General features: G+C 48.6%; 1 protein-coding gene across 6 annotated transcripts in view; it reads left to right on the forward strand.

The window, feature by feature from the left end:
- Positions 1-23,350, forward strand: part of ldb2a (LIM domain binding 2a) — an 82,357-nt gene that overhangs the window by 39,100 nt on the left and 19,907 nt on the right. For all 6 annotated transcript variants that reach the window (XM_030101541.1, XM_030101549.1, XM_030101557.1 and 3 more), the window contains exon 3: positions 16,477-16,649. In XM_030101541.1, the coding sequence (XP_029957401.1) occupies positions 16,477-16,649 (173 nt within the window). The remainder of the gene's footprint in view (positions 1-16,476; positions 16,650-23,350) is intronic.

The following is a 23,350-nucleotide window of genomic DNA, read 5'->3' on the forward strand; positions in this document are numbered from 1 at the left end:
TGTTCTGCGCATGTTCTATCTGCAAGGAATCTTGGTCTTTTGAGTCCACAAACTACTTGCGATACAGTTTAATTAATACGACGTAAAGAAAATGTGCGGAAACGATCGTTCAGTTCTTCTCTTTTATTGAAAAAACGGTGCATCGCATCAATGAACATTTTACCACGTCTTACCGGCTCACACTCTGTTTCTAACAACATGCAGAGAGAGGCTGCAGCGGCTGCGGCACCCTTCTTCCTCTGTGGTGTCTGTGTAAAATAAGGTTGAACATGCAAACAGCGCACCTAGTGGCATGAAGTGCAAATGCAGTCATGGCGTCGTCTGTGCGCCGCGGTTTGAATGGGAATAGGGGAACTAGGCGGCCGCCTCGGGCGCAGTGTAGAGCGGAGGGCAACGTGGCCGTACAAGGGGCACTCCGACCCGACACGCCATGTTCCGACGCTGCATGTGAGTACCGCGCTGCCCCCCCCCCCCGGTCTCGTGTCGTCTCGATCTCGTGGACTCAATCTCGCGAGACATCTCGTCCCGTGAAATTTGTGTCTCGTCCCACCCCTACTTTCAGGTGATTAATGGAATCTGTCCCTGGAGGACCAATTGATCGAATGATTAAAGCAGTTCATTGTTGTAATCTGAGCTTTTCGGTAATCTTCCCATTGATTTTAAGACTAGCCGAAGTAATCTGCAGTCTCATGTAAGACGTGACCACATGTCAGACGAAGACGTATTCTCCTTTGACGCTGAATAACCTGTGACCTTTGACCTCCTGCGCCTGCGGCCCCTGGAGGCCAGCGCCGGTATTACCTCCTCCTGTGATCACAGCGGGATTATCAAAGGCCAAACGGCGCCGAGCGATGCTCATTACCATCGATTCAGGCTCCCCGGGAGTCTGAGTCACCCCGGCGCTGTGATTACACGTGTGTGATCAGGTGTGTGTGTGTGTGTGTTGGGAGTGTGTGATCAGGTTTGGTGGAGGATCTTTTCTCAGAATACATACGACCGAGTTAAACTGAACTTATGGAGGAAACGAAGCGTCTCACGAGGTGTTTGGGTGTTGCAGGTGCTCGTCCCGGTGTGTGTGTGTGTGTGTGTGTGTGTGTGTGTGTGTTGGGGTGGAGGGGGGCTGTCTTTGTCTCTTCCCCCTCTGCATGTTGTGTCCTCCCTGCGGAGCCGTGCCCTGGGGGTGGGGGCGGCTGCAGGGGGTGGAGGTGGAGGACCCTGTTGAATTATGGATGGAGGTGAAGAGGGGATGAGGGCTGGCCTCGAGGGGACGTCCTCCCCCCCTCCCCCTCCCCCTCCCCCTCCTCCCCCCATCCCTCCATCCACGCGTGGCGCGGGGTTGGATGTGGGTGACTGGAGACGTGTGTCTCGCTCTCCATCTCTCTTTCTCTCTCGCTCTCTCCTCGCTCTCTCTCTCTCTCTCCTCGCTCTCTCCTCCGTCCTTATCTCCGTCCTCCTCCCTCCCAGATTCCAGCTGGGGGAGTCGGAGCGATAGAGGTCCACTCAGCCGAAAATGGTCTGCAGATGTTGAGAAAACGAGACAAAGACGTAGAGTATCTTGATTTTCCTCCGCTGTGAATTAGCGGCGGCGGCGGCGGCGCTGCACATGGCTGCAGCCTGGATGGGAGCCTCGCAGGGCTCTGTGAGCATTAATTAAGCTTTATTTGCCTTGTTTTTTCAGCTTGTTTTGTTGTTTTTCACTGTTTTTTCTTTTGTCATTATACTCCACATTTCCTCACATAAGGTAAACAACTCTGGAAGGCGGCGCGGCGGCGTGCAAGTTACGTAATAACATATGTGACATTTTCCATGGCGGCTGTTTACTGCCGGACTTTCTCAGAGCTGCACTCAGCCCTCAGCTTGTTAGACGGTTATAATACCGGCGAGGAAAGGTTGGTTCACCTGCGTCCAGCTTTACAGCGCCTCCTCCCGCTTTATGGCTCCTTCCTGTTTTTTTTTTTTATAACAAACACAGAATGGGAATCTGCGAAGTCGGCGGGGACGACGGATGCATGGCGGCTCTGCTCTCAGCAGCTGCTGCCTGTTCGGCTTACAACAACAAATATGTTTTTGAAATATATTCATTAGGAGGGAAGGAGAAATGTGTTCACACTGAATGCTTTGTATCTGCTAATTATTTACAACCGGCTGATACATTTCCATTGATTTCCTCTCCTTATCTGATTGTGGTTTTATGGCTCTCTTTAAGATAAGCCGCTTTCGCTGGTCGCACCGCCGTGACTTCAAACAGGAACTGAAGGCCGTCGACACTGAAGCTAAAAAAAAAAATAAACACGTCGATGAAGTTTAGAGCCACTAACTAACCTCAAACACATGTTTATAAAGTGGATGAATCAATTGGAGGGAGAACATGCAAACTCATCCCTGGAAATCCCTCCTGGACGGGAAGCAGGACGCTCCGCAGCAGCGGCCTCCGTTTTATTTTTCTCTCACAACACAAGCAAAAGGCCAAAATGATAGATATAGTCAAATAAGACAGATATACAGATCTTTTCTCTGAAAACACTGAAAATACAACCGTTTGAAAACGGCAACCGTTTCCGTGGAAACAGGGAAAAACAGGACTTTAGGAAGACGCTCAGGCTGTGTGTCGACGGCGGAAACGCCGCCGCCGTGCTTGGACTAGATAACTGTTGCGCATGCTCAGATATCCTCTTCAGAGTGTGTGAAAGTGAGGAAAAGCTGAAGTGAGGTTGTGAGAGCGTTCACGCCGTTCACCTCGTGCGCCGGCGCCGCCGCCGTCCTGTTCGCACGCCGATGACGATCAGCAGCGGTGAGGCGTGTGTCTGATTCTGCTTGGCGAAGCGGGTTTTGAGTGGCAGTGTCTCTGACGGCGGCGGGCCTCAGACTCGGCGGCGCGGCGGAAACGTGCGGCGCTTCTCTGCGTCTGCGCCGCCACCCGGCAGCCTCCCGCTCCTCTTCCTCACCGTCCGCGTGAAGAAGAGCAGTTTGTTCAGTCTGGAGCGGCGCCGCATCCTAATGATGTGGCTGCAGATGTGTAAAAAATAAAAGCTTTTAATGAAATGTGTGAGAGAGAGAGAGAGAGAGAGAGAGAGAGAGAGAGAGAGAGAGAGAGGAAGAGAGAGAGAGAGAGAGAGAGAATTAAAGTTTTATGACTGATGAATATTTCATGCTCTGGGCAGTGATTCCCACATTCTGGTGTGTGTGTGTGTGTGTGTGTGTACCCGCCTCACTGTATATGTGTGTGTGTGTGTGTGTGTGTGTGTGTGTGTGTGTGTGTGTGTGTGTGTGTGTGTGTGTGTGTGTTCCTCCAGCATACATGCTCGGTATTTTAACCCTTTCTCCTCCACCTTCGGACACCAAGTGTAACTACAGTCCTTAACAGGTGAACTTCACTCACTGCGTCCATCATTCTTCTCACCACTCAGTCCAGGTCCAGGTCCAGGTCCAGGTCCAGGTCCAGGCTAGATCTGATCCCAGCTGACAGTCAGTGAAGGCAGGCTGGTTCCACATGACCGGAGCCTGGTGGCTGAAGGCTCTGCCTCCTCTTCTACTGTCAGAGAACTTTTACAATTAGTGCAATTAATCAAATTTGGTGGGAAGAAAGTAAAGTAACTTCAGAAAACCTGCACACACACACACACACACACGCACACACACCTCAGTATGTCCACAGATGCATTTTCTCACCGCTCTGAGTTGAATCGAGGCCTGGGCGGTCTGGGGTCCTGGTTATTATGGGCTGCCCGGTGCCACAGTCCGTCCTGGTGAAGTCTGTACTGCAGCGACGTCACTGATATCTGGGTCCATTCAGCTTTCACACGGATTGTTTGACTTGTTCTCAGCTGCCTGTGTGTGTGCGTGCGTGCATCCACGTGCACACACGAACACACACATGCACGTATATAGTGCAGGTAGTCGATCGTTCCTGATTCAGTTTGAGTTGCATTTTGTTTTCCAGTTTTTTCGGCGTCACTAGTCGTCGCGTCGTCGTCTGCTCTTCTTCGTATCAGTGCGCTTTGCGACGCTGCTGTTTGTCAGAGTCTTGACGTGCAGTTAACTTGAGTTGACTTAATCAGTTTGCCAATGACCCCCCCCCCCCCCCCCCCCCCCCCCCCCCCACCCCGTCGACTCTCTAATGGCGGCTCATGACGGGCGTTTAGACGGAGATATGAGTCGATCGGGACAGACGTTTGTTTGCCAAGTAGTGTAGGCTCTCCTCGGCCATTGATTAAGCTCACGGATCAATATGTCAGCTCGGTTTTCATCCGCGCGTCTCTCCCCACACCAATCATCGGCCGTAGCGAACACCGAGGGCTAATAATCGATTTTAATAGTATTTTTAGCTTAGCTTATTGATCAGGGTGCATACCGTAGGTCTAAGCAAGCGCTGGTTTGTACACACGTCACGGGCTGCACACACACACACACACACACACACCAAAAGGAAAAAAAAAAATCAATATTACCTATGTGAGCCTGCTGATCTGCTGTTTTTCAGGCCGTAATCTGTTTGCTTTAGTCTAACCTTATGTTTAGGTTATGAGGTGATGTCCGCTCAGCGGTACAGTAAATGGAAAGAGGGAGATTATCCCGGACAGAGACGTTAAATCTCCGCTCAGTCTTCTGAGCCGCCGGGGACCGGAGGCTCATGGGAGTCCGGCCGAGCGTCTGAAAACGCGAAACTGCGCAGCTGAAGTGTAAAGCCGGTCCCCCGGGGACGACGGGCGTCTCAAACAGTGCGGAGCACTCCATAAATGAACTTCTGCGCCTGATCCCTGCTGTCTGTTTATGTTGACACAGTCGCCAGACCTGCTGCTGCTCTGCTCCCTTCAGTGTTTCTTAATCTTTATCCAGAAAGGGACAAAACGTTTCTTTTTGCACGTTTTGGGACGAGAAGTGTCTTTTCATTGTTTACAGGCAGGTTTGTGTTTCTGCACGGAATTTATTGATACCAGTGTTTAATGGGAACAAACAGTTAACGGTGCAGACGCAGCGCTGTGGGAGTGTGTGTGTGTGAGTGTGTGTGTGTCTATGACGGACCGGTGACCTCCAGGCCTCGTTTCCATGACAACGTCGTAGAAAAAGTTTTCCTCGCTCACCGGGGTCCGTCCCCTCCGCTGGACGGAGGGTCACAGAAGATGGATGGCTCACGCCGTCTCCTGAAGCTCGCGGGGAATCGAACCGGCCACCTCCGGCTCCTCAGACAGGAGGAGTGTTTGCAGGACGGCCCGGCGTCGCTCCTTCCGCTCCCCCTCCTCATCTCCATTCTTTTCTCTCCTGCACTGCGGAGAGCTGCGTTTGCTGCATAATCGCCCACTGAGTGCTCCCGACTTTCTCGCCTCTTTCTCCACCACCTCCTCCTCCTCCTCCACCGCCGCCACTGCCGCCGCCGCCGCCGCCGCCGCCGCCACCGCCCACTTCTTAATTTGTCTTGGTTGTGCGAGCTGAGCTCCGGCGGCGCCGCCGTTCGGTCGTCGGCGTGCCGGACAGGTGGAGGAACCGGACCGGCCCGAATCCCACTGGCTCCGTTTATATGGAGACGGCGCCGAGCATTAGAGGACTGACAGATCAGACAAGATCTGACCAATCAGGGGTCAGAGGTCACTCCTATCTGAGGTTGATGAAATGACTTGACTTCATCAGACGGTCTGCATGGCTCAGAAATGAACTTTCAGTCATGACTTCCAGGTAATGACTTTCCTTTAAACACTCCTCCTGTGTCCTCTGACACACACGCACACACACACACACACACACACACACACACACACACACACACACACACACACACACACGCACACACACACACACACTCGCTCAGTGTTTAGAGACACTGTGACAAACTCTCTTTCATAGTTGTTATTATTTCAGTGGCTCTTTCATCCGGCTGCGGTTCCACTTTGACTCTGAAGCTGATGAAAAAAGCGGGATTGATGCTCGCTGATTGTTTCGGCGCTGATTTGACTCCAGACCTTCAGTTTTCTCTCTCCCGTCTCACACTGTTTTCCTGAGCTGCTGCCTTCAGCTCGCTTTCATCAAACACACACGGTTACTTACAGTAGGTGCCTTGCTCAGCAGCTAATAACATGGATTTATTGTCACAACTAATCAAGTATAAATTTGGTTTATAAAAATTTCAGATTTTTTTCAGTCCGATCTGAATCAGGCGCCGTTTACACGACGACGTTTTGTGTTTTCATCTCAGAAAGGTTTTGGTTTCGCACTGCAGCGTTGTGAAAGCTTTGTAGCTCTACTGAGCATGTGCAGAACAGCCCTTCAGTGTGGTTCACACTCGTGTTTTCAGCCGTCGCCATGGAGACGGATTTCAGCGTTTCAGGAAAGTTGTGTTTTCTGCCGTTTCCACGGAGACGGAGTCAGACTGTTTTTGAAGAGCTCCACTTTGGGAGCGGTTGTGAGACAGCTGTGTGTTCGGTGTTAACGGGGCCTGAGTCCGGCTCCGCCGGTGCTCAGGGAGAACATGCAGACTGGAGCTCCGTGTGAAGAACTCCGAACTCCTCCGTGTCCGTGTTTCAGTGTTTGCAGAGTAGCTTCGTGCTTCCTGTTCACGTCTGTGTTCTCCTCCATACGTGTGTGTGTGTGTGTGTGTGTGTGTGTGTGTGTGTGTGTTTGCACTGTTTTCACACACACACACACACACACACACATACACACACACACACAAACACACACACACACACACACACACACACACACACACACACCAGCTCCCACAGTGCTTCATTACTGTCCATGTGCATGTGTGTGTGTGTGAGTGTCAGAGTGAAGAGCACCGAGTCAGCCAGCATGTCTACTGACACACACACACACACACACACACACTGAGACATACAGTATAAACCCTTCATTGAGAAACAGAGAAATGCGCAAGGGCACACACACACACACGTGCACACACACACACACACACACACACACACACACACACACACACAGGCTGGAGTGACTGGCTGCACGTGCAGAGTGTGTAAAGAATCCTCGGGTTTTCCTGCCTGGACTCCAGTGAAGTCCAGGTTTTGGACAGACCCAGCGGGGGTCTCCCGGGTGTTTCTGTTCATGTTTTTGGGAATGAAAGAACAAAATGTCCTGAAGGTTGAGCGGGTCACAGCGGAGGTCACGGTTCCCACAACAGACCAGCTTGTCTGCTTTATTGTTCCATTTTTTTCAGTCCCATCTTCTGTCACTGTCAAGATTTACACTGCGGATGTAACCGGAAAAAAAACAAAAAAAGAGAGACTCTACTTAAATAACCTGAAAATTCCCCTTCAAAATGTCTCTTTCACTGTTAATGAGCAATTAAGGGATTTAACACCGTTTTGCTCATTAGCGATCTTGTTAGTATAAAATACATTCAAATAAATAATTGATCAACTGATTTCATGCTGCCAGCTTTCATCTGATTGGCCGATGAGTTCAAACTAGATTTGATATTCAGATTCTAAAAGTAGCAACATTCAAAAAATTCCTTTCATTTTGAATAACAGCATAATTTTTCACTATCAGCAATTATTCTTGATGTAAAAAATTATATATATATATGTATATAAAACCAAACCCTCCAGAATGCTGCAGATGTTGGCCACAGCCCCACACTTCGTATCAATCCGCAGCAGAAAACAGTCCCTAACGGACAGTGGGCTTATTCATGTTTCAGGGCGAGACGTTGAGTGGAAAACAGTGAAAGGTGTAGACTGTTCTGATTTTAAGCCGTGAGTGATGAAAACAGGAGTCTTTATTTAGTTTTACACTCTTCATGTGGCATTACTGGGTGTATAAAGTGCGTTTCGCTGCTCTGATCCTTTATCTTGACGTCTTTGTTGGTACCGTGGAGCCGCTGCGTCGTTACTCCAAATGTGAAGAGGTTTAAGAAATGAAGCGGCGCATGCTGCGTTTCAGAAAATCAGAATCAGAGAATGATACACAATGTTACCCTGCGTGTGTGTGTGTGTGTGTGTGTGTGTGTGTGTGCTGGGGAGCCAGTGGCCCTCCTTTCTAGCGACGCTCGCCGCCTCGCCGGCTGACGGCGCTGGCAGGAGTCCTGGGGACCGGCGGGGGGAAACAATCCCAACAAAGTGGCATGAATTAATGTGACTAATTAACACGGCGTTAATTATTTGTAAATTGCATGTTTGGGTACACATTACTTGAGAGACATATGCTGCTTGTCGTGTTCGCCCAAACGAGTGCCAGCTAATCTGTATCTCTGCGGAGAGCCGCGCGTCTGAAGCCGGGCCAATCAGCGCCGTGCAGGAAGCAGCGAGCACATGAAGGAGTGGGGGGGGGGGGGGGGGGGGGGGGGGGGGGCGAGGTGAAGAGCTACGCTAAACAAACTCCAGCGCCAATTATACTCATCTCATCCCAGCTCCAGTCAACTTCCCTCGTGTTTGTGTGAAGTTTTGCTGGGCTTCTGCTCTGCTGGGGAGCGCGAAGCCAAACCGCCTATTAATAAACCTGCGCCCGCAGAGCGGCGGGCCACGCTTCCTGCTCCGTCCTCTGCTGCCGTTCCTAACTATTCTGTCATCATTCAGTCTAATAATACAGGAAGGTGAATGACGAGACTCTCGACGGGTCAGAGCTGCGATTGATTGACTGTGGATTAATTTTTAGAGATAATCTGTTAAATAAAACACGTCAATCAGCGGATTTAAAGGTCGTGGCTGACAGCCAACTAAAATTCAATGAAGTGTCATGACGTGACAATCAAACATGTTTTATGAGTTATTAAGATTTTTTTTTTTAACCATTTTGTCCTTTTTTAAAAATAAATAAGCAGTCAAACAAATATTGATGAATCTTAAACTTGAGAAAACATGTCATGAAGCACCAACAATAAGAAGATCCTTTGGATTCCTTCCCTGATGGATGGATTTATTAGTATTTAACAAAGATTTTTAAGCATTTTGTCCCATTTTAAAGACTAAAACATAATATTATATGTTAGATTAAAAGTCTCCCTTTAATTCTTTGTCTTTAGCTCTGAAGTGACTTTCATTGTTGAGTCATTTTGCTAAATTATGAATTTAATTAATCTTTTAATCAACGTAATCGTCCCAGTCAACAGCTGTGAAAGCTGGTCTACAGAAAGCTGCTGTGAGGCGGTGGAAGGAGGCGATATTTCTCTTACATTTCACTATTTTCTAGCCAATCACATGACTGATCTATAGCGACACAGGTTTATTCATTTATAGATTATTTTATATTAACTGGGAAATGATTTCAAACGACACATTGAAGAAACAACGTCTTCACCTGTCATTTCCAACAAACAAATTCTGAACAAACTGACAATTAAGTGGATTTAATTCACCATGATGTCCGACTTGCTGGGATATGCACAGGTAATAATCAGACCTGTGGATTCCGGGTCAGCAGGAGGCATCGGGGGGTCAGAGGTCAAAGAAACGACACTGGAGGGAGAAGAAGAGTCGAGCTGCAGGAACAGGAAGAAGCTCCGCCTGAAACTATGTGAAGAGAAACAGAAGAGCGGCGTGCTTGAAATGATGGGAGACCTGCGAGCATGGCTGCCATGACATGCTTACCCCCCGTCCCCCGTCCCCCGTCCCCCCCCCCCCCCCCCCCCCCCCCAGGCTACGCACGCTGCCTTTTATTAGGACAGTTTTGGTTGAGGAGACGCTACCACAACTCCTTTCTGGTTTGGTGAGGTGAGCACGGAGCAGATCTGCGTCTCACCTCAGCCCCCCACATCCCCCTCACCCCCCTCACCCCCCCATCCCCCCACCCCCCCCGCTCACCGTCTCACCCTCGCTGAGCCTCCTTCCCCTCATTGACGAGCCCTGATTTTTTTTTTCCTTCATCTTCCCTCCTAGTTTCTTCTCCCTCGTACACTCGCTCTCTTTCATCCCTCGCTCATTTTTTTCTGGCCCAGTCCTCCCACCCCCTCTCCCCCCCTTCCTCCTCCTCCTTCACCCGGCTCTACCCCCCCCCCCCCTCCCCCCTCCTCCCTCCCCCCTCCTCCTCGTCTCCTCAGAGCTCCTCCGCATTAGCAGTCAGCTCCACTCCTAGACATACTTTGTTTTTCAACCGTGGTGGAGACCGAGCGAGCGAGCGAGAAGAGGAGAGAGAGAGAGAGAGAGAGAGGGAGAAAAGGAGAGAGAGAGCATCATTTACACAGGCGGACCCTGCAGCTCGCCCCCTCCTCCTCCTCCCCTCCACCCCCCCTCCTCCCTCAGCCACTGCTCACGATGCCAAACATTTTATGTGTTATTTAGTCATGCCTGACTTTATCGAATTTGAAAAACATGCCAGTCACGGGTACACCCCCCTCCCCCTCCTCCCCCATCTCCTTCCCCCTGCCCCCCCACGCCCGACTGCTAGCTAGCATCATCTTCATCTCTCTCTCTGCCCCCCCCCCCCCCCCCCCCCTCGTTTCAGCCGGCTCTACCATCCAGGTCTGACCTCAAGAGCCTCTCGAGCCGCTGTCTTTGGGGACATTTCACTTCTAAATGAAGTTTTACTCACACACACACACACACACACACACACACACACACACACACACACACACACACACACACGCACACCTCCTGACCACCCTGGGGGAAGGGGAGAGAGAGCATAATTCCAGGCAGCAGAGTGTTGACTCTAAGATGGATTATTTCTGCTTGAATCAGAGGCCATGTGCTGCTGGATAATGTGGCTGTCCCCGTTTCCTTCTCCCCCTCCATCACCGTCCTAATGACGGAGATTTGACGGGCGGCAAAATGCAGAGGAACACAGAGACTTGCGCCGTTCGGCAAAGGAGCGAGCGGCTAAAGGAAATCCCAGCATGCTCGCCTGCATAATCCCGAAGTCAGGGTTTATTTTTGTTTTGTTATTTGCTGTTATTTAACGGGACGGCGGAGCTCAGTGGGCAGAGCAGGTCACTAACAGTTGCCAGGATTAGAGAGTTTATTTCCAGTTAAAGCCAATGGTGCGAAAAAGAAAAGACAACATGGAGGAAATACATGCACTCTTGTTTTTATTTTTTTTATCCGTACCAGTCGACTTAATTCATTTTAGTTTTATAGCTGTGGAAACGTCAAAAAGTATGCAGTTTTCTGTTCTGTTTTCTTTAAATTCCTGGGTACCTTAAACAGCAGTGAGAATAAAGGAATAAACAGGTGAAAGGGATTGCTGATAGCGTTTGTAACCTGCTGATCTCAGAACGCTCTGAGTGTCGTCGTCGTCTGAACGAACCCTCAAAATGTTCATTTTCACTTCAGACGGTTTTCGTGTGAACATTCTGTGACTGTGTTAATTTGCACGTGGTTAATGCTGCAGAGTTTCTCTGTGCCCGACCTGCTGCAGTGACAGTTGAGCGTGTTTCAGTCGGGGTGTGGATTTCTCCCTGTTGACGGCGGAGCTGTTAGTTTGTTGGTGATTGTTACAATGCATTTACTCACTGAAGCATCCACATTCACTCCAACACAAACATGTGGGTGGATTTTTTTTTTTTTTTTTTTTTTTTTTTTTTTTTTGCTGCCAAATCATAGTCATTTTTCAAAATTAGCCTTGCTCCTCTACAATTTTTCCATGCACCCCCCTGGTAGCAGTGAAAGTGCTCCCATGGGCGCCGGTACCCCCGGTCTGCAATCAATGATTTAGGCAGCGTTCACGGCGACGTTCAGCGCTGCAGGAGAGGAAAAAAGAAAAAGCGCTGCCCATCATTCATTTCAATGAGGCGGCGGGGCGCCGGAGCAGAAGGGTGCAGGACAAACAGAAGAGCCTCGTCATCAAGTGAAGAGACGCACAACTAGGCCGGAATTCAGCAGGAATGGAACCTGAAACCCGAAACTTCATTTAGCCAGGTTGAATGTCATCTTTTCACTTTTTAGCACACAGAATATAAAAATTAAAGCTGTTTGAAAATCGTTTGAATTTGCCAGGGGGGCCAAATCCTGCCTGTAAGAGGCTCCAGTCCAGGTCGCCGCTCATTTATTTTAACAAACTTTATCAAAGGAGCAACACAACACTGAGAGCCGAGCCGAGATCTCTGTGATGCTGCCGTTAAAGCTACCTGGCTGCTATCAAGCTAGCCTAAAAACCAGGTTGTCAGGGGGAGTTTGGAAAAACACCCACAATGCAACAGCTGCAGAAGTTCAGAGGACATTTCACTGGATTTTTTTTTCAAAAGGTTTCAGTAAAACTGGCTTCATGTTGAGTGTTCAGTTATGACTTTTTGATTTTGTGTAAAAATCAACATTTTCATCATGTATACTTTTAATCTTTCAGATTATTCAGGTTCTATTTTACCATTTTGGTTTTACTGAGGACGAAATCAGTCTGCCTGTGGACCTGAAATGTGTTGGACACCTCTGATCTGAATCTCCAATGCTAAAGATGGGTACTGTTCACATTTGAACCTATTTGGTACCAATACCTGGTACCTGGGACTTGGTACCAGGACTCAACAGTATCACTTTTCAGTACTTGTGTGTGATGATGTGGTCATAAACATTCATTTCTTGCTGGATGCAGACGAGTCGCTAACACATACTAGCATGCCGGCTGATGCAAGCATGCTAACAGTGCCGAATGCAGGAGTTGTAGCGTAGATCTGAGGCTGGTCTCTCCTCAGTCTTGAGAAAACTCTTGTTCTAAACCAGGAGCTTCCAGATTACAATCTGCATCTTATTTTGAGACGTAGAGGCGTGATTTGGAGCGGTTTCCAGTCACGCTTGCTTTGCTGACATGCTAGCTACTGACGTCAGCATGCGGTTGTGCGTGCAATGCTGCGTTCAGGTCCGGCATGGAAAATCCCCAACTCTGCCACTCCCTCTCAGTCACAAGGATGCGTTCAGGTACTGAAACATGGTGCCGTCTGATTTTACTTCAGTCAGTACTCGGCAGTTGCGACGTAATTCGGCCCTCATCTCTGTCCAACTCATTTTCATGCTGCGTCTCTTGGTGGTGCAGAGCTGTATCACAGCAGTGCATGCCCGGATGTGTGCAGTTTGCATGTTCTCCCTGTGTGAGTCTGGGTTTTCTCTGCATAAACAGTTGCATGTTTTCTCAAACGTGTTTTTTATTCCTGTAGATTTTTTTTTTTTTTTTTTTTTTTTGTCCACAGAACTTAGCGATTGTTTCTTCTGAGGTTTAAAGGTATCAATGCACTGAAGTCAGTCTGAAACCAGACAAACCAAATGTTTGTGGACCAAACAGGTTGATTTTCCCTGTGCGTGTGTGATACGGTGGTTCCCTCCAGCGGCTGCTGCCTCTGCCCTTGAGCAAGCGAAGCTGCTGGGGTGGAACTGGCCGGTGACGTTGGGAGGAGGCTGGAGGAGCAATGCGCCGCCAGGACGGGAACTCGGAGAAGCTATGAGCCGCTCTGCAGACTGAACCTGCACAGCTGCTCAACAAGTCGCCCCGACCGCGGCGTGCAGCGCCGCCGTCTCCACAGCAGGCTGCAGCTCTTCTGTCCCCAGCGAGACCGAAAGCTGTCTGACGCAGCTGCTCTCCGGCGGCGGCGTGCACAATCCCCCTTTATATTCTAATTAAATCCCAAACATTCACGTCTCATCCTTGACTTTACACACACACACACACACACTCTGGAGATATCCGTATTTACCGGATTGACAGATAATTCCTGAGTGATTGCAGATCACTGGATCAACAGCGGCTCTTCTGATTCAGTTTGGTTCACTTGAACCAGACTCCAGTTAATCCACCTTCTCCAAGTGCTGATTGGCTTTCTGTCGTTCTTTCTTAATGTTTAATGGCGGTGAAGTGACGGCGCCTCGGACTGTTGGCTGAGCATCTCTTTAGTGAAGCCAGGCGTGCTGAGAGCCGCGCTGAAGGAAGACCTGTGGATTAATTGTTGGTTTTTCAGGTGAAGTGAGATTTTCTGTGGCGTTTCAGAGGAGCGATGTGTTTTAACAGAGCTGCAGAGAGAAGACAGTTTGTTTTCATAAAACTCCCAATTAGGGCAAAACTTGATTTTCATTTTGTCCTAATTTACTGTAAACTATCAAGCCACAGCTTTGATATTTTCCCGATTTGATGCTACGAGCCGAGAAGAAAACTCAGTTGACTCGATGCAGTAAAATATATCCAAATATTCAGAGTGTGTATCTTTGCAGTGCATTCATAATGTAATGTGAAATGTGAGCCGGGCGCACTGTATCATCCATTCTTCTCCTTGAAGCCAGCGAGCGGCGAGCAGATAGAAACCAGACAAAGCCGCAGGGCTGTAAAACACCGAGACACTTTCTCCCTCCCTGACTCCTCCTCCGGTTTTCATCATGCAGCCGGCTCATTGTCTCTTCAGGCTCCAGCTCCAAGTTTGCTCTGCACAAGTTGTCCATCTTAATAATTCAGTTTAATACCAAACTAAGTCCTGAAATCACATCATCTGAGAGAAATACTCCTTCAGTCTCACTTGCAGGAGAAATATGTAAAGACCAGTCTGTTAGACGGTGTGCTTTATTTTGTAGGAACTGGAATAAGAGGTCAAGGTGAATGAGACTGTCTCAAGAAGGTGGAGCCACAGCTTCATTTACACAGTGTGAATTTTAATAGATGTGTGTGTGTGCGTCTGTGTGTTCATGTGAAAGTTGGACGGATGTGAAGATCAGAGTTATTTATTTAACTGAGGAAAGATCAGACTGAATCTCAGATTATCGGCTTTAAATAGCTCCCAGCGTTCAATCAATGCATTTCAAGACATTCAATAGATCCTGTAAATCTATGCCGCCTCTGTCTCGTTCGGGGTCTTAATTCATGCAGTAACCTGACCACAGCTCGTAGTGTTTACCAGCGAATTCATTCAGATTGGGTGTAATTGCTCCGGCAGGGCTGAAGCACGGCCAGTGATTTGTGTGGGTTCATTATTCAGTGTCAATAAACGGCTTCAGATCATGTGATAAAATCTCACTGCGCTCTCTGAACGTGTGCATTTTACATGTATCTTCTCTGAAAGCTGCTCATTAAAATCACTTTCAGAAGTTTAAAAGAGCAAAAAAAAAAAAAAAAGACGAGCCTTCATTTGCATTTCAGAATTAAAAGTAAAGAGGTTAAAGTTGAATCGATGCACAGTGGCCTGGATGAGCCGAGGACTCAGATTGATTCGGCGTGAAGTGAAAAAGGATCACACAAGAAGAAAGTGGGGGGGAAAAAAAAGAATATTTTGCTCTCAAATATTTATTCAGTTTCATTCACATGAAGATCTGATCGGTTTCTGCCTCCTCCGGAGAGCTTTTTGCAGCCATTAAAATGTTTATCTTGCTTAATGGATCTGAGGCAAATATCATTGCTAAGCAGTTTCTTTGGTTTTATCTCTCTCTCCCATCATGCAGCGCTCTCTGTGAGGCCTTATTGTGGAGATCTCAAATATGATTTAACATTTTCCTGTTTAATGTTCAATGTAACGCGTACGGGGACAAACAGAATAATCCGTGTGTGGTATCAGACCTGATGCTGGTATCAGCGTCGGTATCGGAGCATCCCTGGTAGAAATTCAGCAATTTTCCTCGAATTTCCATCATTTTCTGTTGTGACAGTCACATATTTGGCAAAATGTCTCATTCAGAGATCAGACATTGTGATTAGAATCATGTGTTTGTCCTTCACTGAGGTTAAAGTTCATGTCAGGAGCACCTAATATCAGAGATTACAGTTTAAAGGGACGGTTCTGATGTGCAGATTAAAGCGAAGAAACGTTCCATTTTCACATGAGTGTAAAACAAACAGAATATTCAGATATGTTGTTGAGAGCCTGTGAAGCTGCCTAATGAACAAACGGCATCTCATTGAGTTTAATGCGACCACAAACGGGAACGTGGTGTAAAAATAGTGGCTGATTGGTGGTTGGAGACCTTTGCTAGCCGCCGCCTGCTGCTCGCAGTGTTTATGCTAAGTTAGGATAATTGTCTCGCTGCTCCGACTCGCTAGTTAGCTGATAGACTTCGGAGTGTCGTCAATCTTCTCATCGACCTCATGGCCAGAAAACAAGACGCCAAATTATTCCTTCAAGGTTTGATTCCGGTGGGTCTGTCAGTGTCCGCTGGTGGAGGGGCAGCTGGTGCCAGGTAACCAGACCAGACCAGGATAGACCACGTCAAGAATGCGTCCAAACTTTGTCCCAGTTTTCAGACCTTGTCCTGGTTTTCAGACTGTGTCCAGGTTTTTCTGACCTTGTGCTGGTTTCAAGGTTGTGTCCTGGTTTTGGGAACTTGTCCTGGTTTTGGACCTTGTCCAGGTTTTCAGACCGTGCCCTGGCTTTCGGACCTTATTGGATCTTGTCCCATCTGATCAGGTTTTAGCAGTGATCTACTGAGGACTAGCTGTGATGCTCTGATTTCCCATTCTGTCCCCGTCTCGGTCTAACCCTAACCCGAACCCCATGGTGTCTTGGCCCGTGACCCTTGGACCCTCGGGTGTTCCTCTCCTCTCAGAACCTCTACCCTACCCCTCGTGGTGTCCCCCCAGGTCTTCCTGTACACTCAGAGCCTCTTGTCCCCTCTTGTCTCCCCGCAGCGATCGGCCGGACGCTGATCCCCCGTTACTTCAGCACGGTGTTCGAGGGCGGGGTCACCGAGCTCCACTACATCCTCAAACACTCCAAGGAGTCCTTCCACAACTCCTGCATCACCCTGGACTGTGATCAGTGCACCATGGTCACCCAGCACGGGAAGCCAATGTTTACAAAGGTAACTGCTGACCCCTCCGCCGCCGCCGCCGCCGCCATGAATAATTGATCACAGGTTATGATAATGGCCCGGGCCGAGTGTTTAACTGGGTAGAGATCAAATCCATTTACAGCCGTTTGATTCCTTTCTCTTTCTTCTCCTCTGTTTCACTCGCTCCCCGGGGTTTTGGAGTCAGACCTGATGTTTTAACATCACAGCACAAGATTCTCTGACCCTTCGGCTGGTGCTGCCGTCGTCTGACTTCATTTATTCACAGTAGAGTCCGGAATGGGGTTCCAGTCAGGAGTTTATTATCTTCATCTTCATATCCTCTGTATACGTTTATCCTTAAACTGCTGCTAATGGTGCTAGTAGTGTCTTTAATCCAAATCTTCAGCTCCGTCTGTCTTTAAATACTCACAGAGATCATTGAGTTGTTATTCAAATGTATTTGAAGGTCTTAGCAGTGTAATTGATCTAATTTGTGTTTTTAATTTGGTCCAACAAAAGCATTAACTCTGAGATGTGTGAGTCCAGTGGCACAGAGCACAGAGATAGGTTTGTGAGTGGAGGGATCACGGTTCGAGTCCCAGTGAAGGGGCTCTTTGACCCCACCGCGGTGCTGCCGACTGCTCCTGGGGGAGGGGTTAACCGGAGAGGACAGCGTTCACACTGCTGTGTACGTACGGCAAATACACGGTCAGGCTCTTCGCCCTCTCGTGGCATCCCGCTCCCTCCGTCGACGTGACGTTCACGCCGCTTTACAGAGGAACCGGTTCAGGAAGAACCGGATTCAGGTTCATCTGAGTTCTTCTCATGTTCCTGCTGTTTCACAGACCGCGTGGCCGTTTAACCTTTAACTGGGCTTGTTGCCGTGTTTTCTAACGTGTGCGTTTATTCACCTTCTGGATGAGGAGTGTCAACCGTCATCCGGCCCTGGATGCTGTCAAACCCGCCTCAAAGCCAGGCTGTCAGGAGGAGTCTGCAAAAACACCCACAATGCAACAGCTGTGAATGAGTTGTGGACATTTCACTGGACTTTACAGCAGAAGGTTTCATTAAAATCAACTTTATACCGAGACTGAAGTTAAATTCTGTGGTAATTGTTTGGTTTTTGTGAAAATATCAACATTCATCTTGTGAACTTTAAGCTTAAAGGTCACTCTGGCACAGTTTTATCAGCCGGGCTCTCTCAGGATGAAACTGGACTAAAATATGTTCAGCAGCTCTGACATAAACTAACATTTGTCAGCACATGGTCAGCTGGAGAAAATGGGAAAATCTTACATTTTATATGCTGAAATGATGAGATCTGCTTCCTCAACACATATTCAATGGGTTTAATAAGGAACATTCACTTTAGTAGAATATAGGCATTTTGGAGGAATTAATTTAAGCTATAAATGGTGAAAAATGTGTGATTTCTCTCAGTTTTACACCACTGAATAAGATGTGATATGACTGTCACGTCAGGTGTCGAAGTATTTCAGTAAATGACCTATAAATAGGTTGAAATACAGTATATAGCCCTTTAAAGCAGAGTTAAGTTAATGCTGTTGACTTCTGGGTTTAATTTTAGTATCGAGTGTCTGCTCTCTCGTAGCTTTTTGCCATCTTTACCCAGAAATGTAAAAACTCATGCAAATGAAATGTCAGACTGCGTCTGTGTATTTACCCTCCGCTCACTTATCAGCGCCCCGGCCTCCTGCGAGACCTTCCACTTCTCTGGCATTTCTCGTGTTAAAGATGTCGGCTGATTCCTGAGCCGCCGGTTCCTCCAGCGGCGGCGCCGGGGGGGCGTGAATTAGACCTTTTGAAGAGCTCGGTTTAGCTCGCCGTGCGAGTGACGGCGCAGGAAAAACACAAACGGTGCAGGTGGAATAATCCGGAGCCGACAGCGAGGTCCCGTCGCACGGCGGCCGAGCTCATCTGCTGTTGTCTTACGGGAGAGAACCCCCCCCCCCCCCTCCCCGCGAGCGGCGGCGGGTATCTGCCTCGCCGCAGACTGATCCCGATGGCTCGCTGACTCCTCGCCTTCTTCTGCTGACGGTCTGAACGGATCTTGAGGCCAGATACCTTGTCAGCGCCGAGCAGCCGAGCTGAAGGGATTCCATGTTCCCTGTACCATGAACCCCGGGCCGAGGCGCCGGACCGCGCTCCTCCGACATTAAACAGCTACACCGCCCTCTTGTTTTCAGCACTGACAGTACCGCATGCTCTCGTGTGTGTGTGTGTGTGTGTGTGTGTGTGTGTGTGTGTGTGTGTGTGTGTGTGTGTGTGTGTGTGCGCACAAGAGTCTGAAATTAAACTTTGTGGCTGACCTGCAAAAGGCTGTGAAGTGAGTTAAAAAAGCATCGCAGTGCGGAGAGTAAGAGAGAATAACTTATCCTGCTAAATCTGCCAGTTATGTTACAGAACTTCACTGACGTTCAGATAAACGTGAATGTGCAGCTTTTCGGACAGAAGCGTCCTGTTTTCAGCATGAATGCCTGAATGTTGAAATAGTTAACGTGTGATGAAGCTGTAGTAAAGCGGGGCGAGCGAAAGAGCACTGTGATTTGAAAAAAAAAAGTGCTCATCTTTATCGTGAAATGGACCGCATGTCCACCAGATGCACCAGGAATTTAGGGTCAGTAGTGAACCCCAGACACGGGCAAACACCAGCATGCTCAGGGAGAACATGCAGACTGAACTGTGTTTCCTGAGTTTCCCGGAGCGCCTCGCAGCCGCCGCTGATCCGGTGTTCATGCGGCTGGTGGCGCAGAGTGGGGGGTTGGGCGTGTGCGCGCGCGCGCGTGCACGGCTCTTTGTGTTATCGAATGAGTAAGAAACACCTCCAACAACATGCACAGGAAATGTGTTTTATTCTCCTTTATCAACGCGGCTTCTCCAAAAAAAAAACAACAACAAAAACATAATATATTACAAGTGTCCGATATTAACCGTACAGAACGGGCTCAGGCCCGGTCAACAAAAAGCTAAATTTGATGCTCGCAGCGCTGCTCTCTTTTCATCTTCACCTAAATTGGATGAGAAGAATTAATTCATTAGAAAAAAAAAAAAAAAAATTCCAATAACTGAGCGTGTTCTCCCTGAGCTCCCAGCAGCAGCGGCAGCGAGCCTGCAGCTCTGGAGGCCCGAATCTCAATCAGCTCTGCCTCGCCTCGCTCTCCTCCTCCACCCCACCACCACCACCACCCCCCCCCCCCCTCCTCCTCCTCCTCCTCTCTACCCCCTCATCTTCCTCCCTGACTTGCTGGCTCGCTCATTCTCCCCTCGCTCGCTCTCTCTCTTTCTCTCAACACCACCACCACCACCACTCTCTTTCCCCTCCTGCACCCTCCACACACACACACACACACACACACACACACACACACACACACACACTCACACACTCACGCACACGCGCATCCTTCATCCCTAGAGAAATCATCCCCAGCTCCCAGCTCACTCTCTTGTGCTCCTTCTCTATCTCTCAGCCTCTATCTGTCTCTTTCTCTTCCTGTCTCCAGCGCTGCATGTCTTTTAAAATTTATAATTCTGACCGTAGTCAAAGATAAGTTCAGCCGAACCGAAACTTCTGGATCATTTTCACAGTTTTCAATGTTGCACACACGTGTAAAAAACAGCACTTCAGTCACAACTTAATTGGCCTGATGTGGAACAGACAACCTTAAAACAGAGTCAGAAGCTTTGCATTATATACATATATATATATGTGTGTGTGTGTGTGTGTGTGTATATATATATATATATATATATATATATATATATATATATATATTTCTTTCTTTCATTCATTTAAAGTCCGTGGTCCGTGTCAAGCTGTAATTATTTGCTTCTCCACGCCACAGGATGCTCCCCTGAATCCAACAGGTACTGTAGAAATTGCCGGGTTACTCCTCGTCTTTTAGAAGCGTAAAACAGACGCCGTCGGCGCTCGCCTCTCTGCTCCACGCTCTCTTCTGCCGTGTGGATGCAGTAGGATTCAGACTCTGATTGTTTAGCGGCTGCCTCAGACGTGGCTGAAGCCGTGTTGACTCTGACCTCTGCGCCGCCGCCGTGCAGGAAGCAGGAAGTGGGATCCCGAAACGGGAGCCAATGTCGGCGTGTTGTGAAGCAGCGGCGGTGACATTCCACTGAAATGATCCTGTTTAATAATTCAATGTCATCTCAGCGGCGGGGGAGTCAGAGCGGAGGTGGACTGTGTGGATCAGATGGGCGGGGCTGGCGGGGCAGGCCCCCGGCGAGCGGGCGCCGTCCTGCGGGTTCCGTGCGTGCGGGAGCTCTGGAGGTGTTGACAAGGTGTCACGGGGTGCCAATTTGAGCAGCAGCGCCGCGCCTCCCAGTCCTCGCCTCAGAATCCCAGCAGCTCCGCTCAGCGCCCAGCAGGCCCGGCGCCCGTCCGCTCGGGGGACGCGGCCCTCGTTACCGGGGAGCAGCCGGGGGGCTTCGCCACGCCGGGAGGCGGCCAGAGAGCAAGAGGCCGGTCCACGACACGCTGATCGCCGCTCCGCTGCTGGTAGATGTGTTACGAACTGTCTGGTCTGCGGATTATTTCGTGCACCGGGACCGGGACGAGTCTCACATGTCCACAAATCACCTCCTGGAGTTTGAGACGCTTCGTAGCGTTTAGCATGTTAGCATTGAGGCCAGTGCTCGTCTTGTGGGCCAGTTTTGGCCCGCAGGCCTTAGGTTTGACACTCGTCATGTGGACGTGTTGTCGGGGTCAAAGGTGAAAGCTGCTGTCACAGCTGAGGTGTGTTGCTGTGGCTGAACAGCAGGCTGATCGCCGTATGGAAGCGATCAGAGCAGAGGCTGACGGGAAGCTCCCTGAAGCGGCGATCTGAGTCTGCCTCATTGTTTTCTGACTGGAGCTGCAGATCACCGAGCAGCGCTGCGTCTCAACGGCGGCTCCACGGAGACGCTCAAGTGTCCTCTTCTTACTCATCCTAAACAAACATGTTGTTTTTCATTCACGAGCTGTTTAAATGTGCTCCGCCGCCGGTGACGCTTTCGTTCTAAGGCTGCGTTTAATGATTTTTTTTTAAAAAAAAGGTATCAGTTAATTGATCAGTCACGTGCGCTTCGAAATGTCATCCGAAATGTTAAAATAAGCAGAAAACAAAAAAACTTTGTAACTTGGAATCTGAGCGCGCGCTGATCTCTGGTTGTCTTTATTTTCTCCTTAATAATGGATTTAATGACCTTCGGCTCCTCGGGTGTTAATTGATTGTCAGGTTGGGGTGCGGCGCCGAACGGCGCGGCGGCGGCGGGACGCTGCTATTCTTCCCTGCTCTTTTGAGCCGGAGATCCCGTAATCTCAGCCCCGTTGTGGGGAAGATTTATGACCCGGCTCTTAAATCAATGGGGACGCTCTGTGAGGGGCCGGACCGTTTAATGGACCACTTTTTAATTCCGGGGGACTTTCCTCCTCTTCGTTTTCATAAGGGAGCACGATTTAGCTTTAAAGAATGGCTACAGCCAACGTGAGAAATATTAGAGTTTAACCAATTGGCTTCCACCGAGGAGAAATAAATAGCATTGTATGATTAAATCTACAAAAAAAAAAAAAAAGGCTGCCTTGGCTGTTAATATAGTGTCTGACGCATCTGTGCCACCAAGACAAATCCCTGCACTTTTACTGCACTTGGCAATTAAAGTGATTCTTTTTCTGATTTAGGTGATTTTTAAAGGTTTTTTTTTTTTTTTTTTTTTTTAACAGACTTGCAGAAAGCTTGCAGAGAGAAATAAGAGCAGCAGTGGAGGCAATGCTAAAGACTCAGCAGGAATCAATAGAGCATTGTTGTTTGACTGTAGGCTGCAGCACCTGGAAAGCATCAGCAGACAGCAGCTCACCAGTAAACACCGCGCCGCCTCTCTCTAAACCCGCAAACAGCCCGATGCAAAGCGGCGCTCCCTCTCTCGCACAGGCCCAAATATTTGGTCCTTTAATAGGTTTCTCCGGCCCGAGGGCGGAAAACTCATACGGCACGATACAGGACCATGATGCATTTCATTTCATGGGAGCGGAGAAAAACAGCAGGATCTGACTTGTTTGGGTTTTTTTGTTTTTCACCTTTTAACTGCAAATTGGGTGAACTGGATTAATTACAACTTTTAATAAAACGAACCCCGAGAGCCTAAAGATCAGTGATCATCGCTCCTCCAGTGTGGGAAGAAAAGGAACTTTCCATATAAATTTAAAAAAGAAAAAGTGAGTTTGTTTTTTCACTTTTAATTGCACTTTTTTCCTTTTTTTTTCTCGAATGTAATGATTGTTTGTGGTTTAAGGCTTCTCCCAATAAAATCTCAAACTCATAAAAATCAAGCTGCTGTCCTTTATACTTGAGTCAACCAGCTAAGTAGGGTTTTAAATTCTTTATTTGGCCCCAGAAATAGGAGACATTTCCCAGCTCATCGAGGAACGTTTGGGTTTATCATGAAATGAAAAAGTTCTAACTTGTGTTTAAAGCAGGAGCTTTTGTTTTGGTGGAGTGTCAGAAGTCCCCCTGCTTCCTGCTTTTCACATTCAGGTCATCTGGCTGGAATAAATAAAGATATAAAGAGTATTTTCATTGTCCATTAAACACCGCAGATTATTTCCAAACATTGCTTTAGTCTAATCCACACTTATCAAGCTCAGACAAGCCCATTATCAGAGCAGGCGGATCCGTCAACCCCCCCCCCCCCCGTCTCCCCCGTCTCCACCCGGCAGA

This window comes from Salarias fasciatus, chromosome 2 (genome assembly GCF_902148845.1).
Source record: "Salarias fasciatus chromosome 2, fSalaFa1.1, whole genome shotgun sequence".
Classification (NCBI taxonomy): Eukaryota; Metazoa; Chordata; class Actinopteri; order Blenniiformes; family Blenniidae; genus Salarias; species Salarias fasciatus.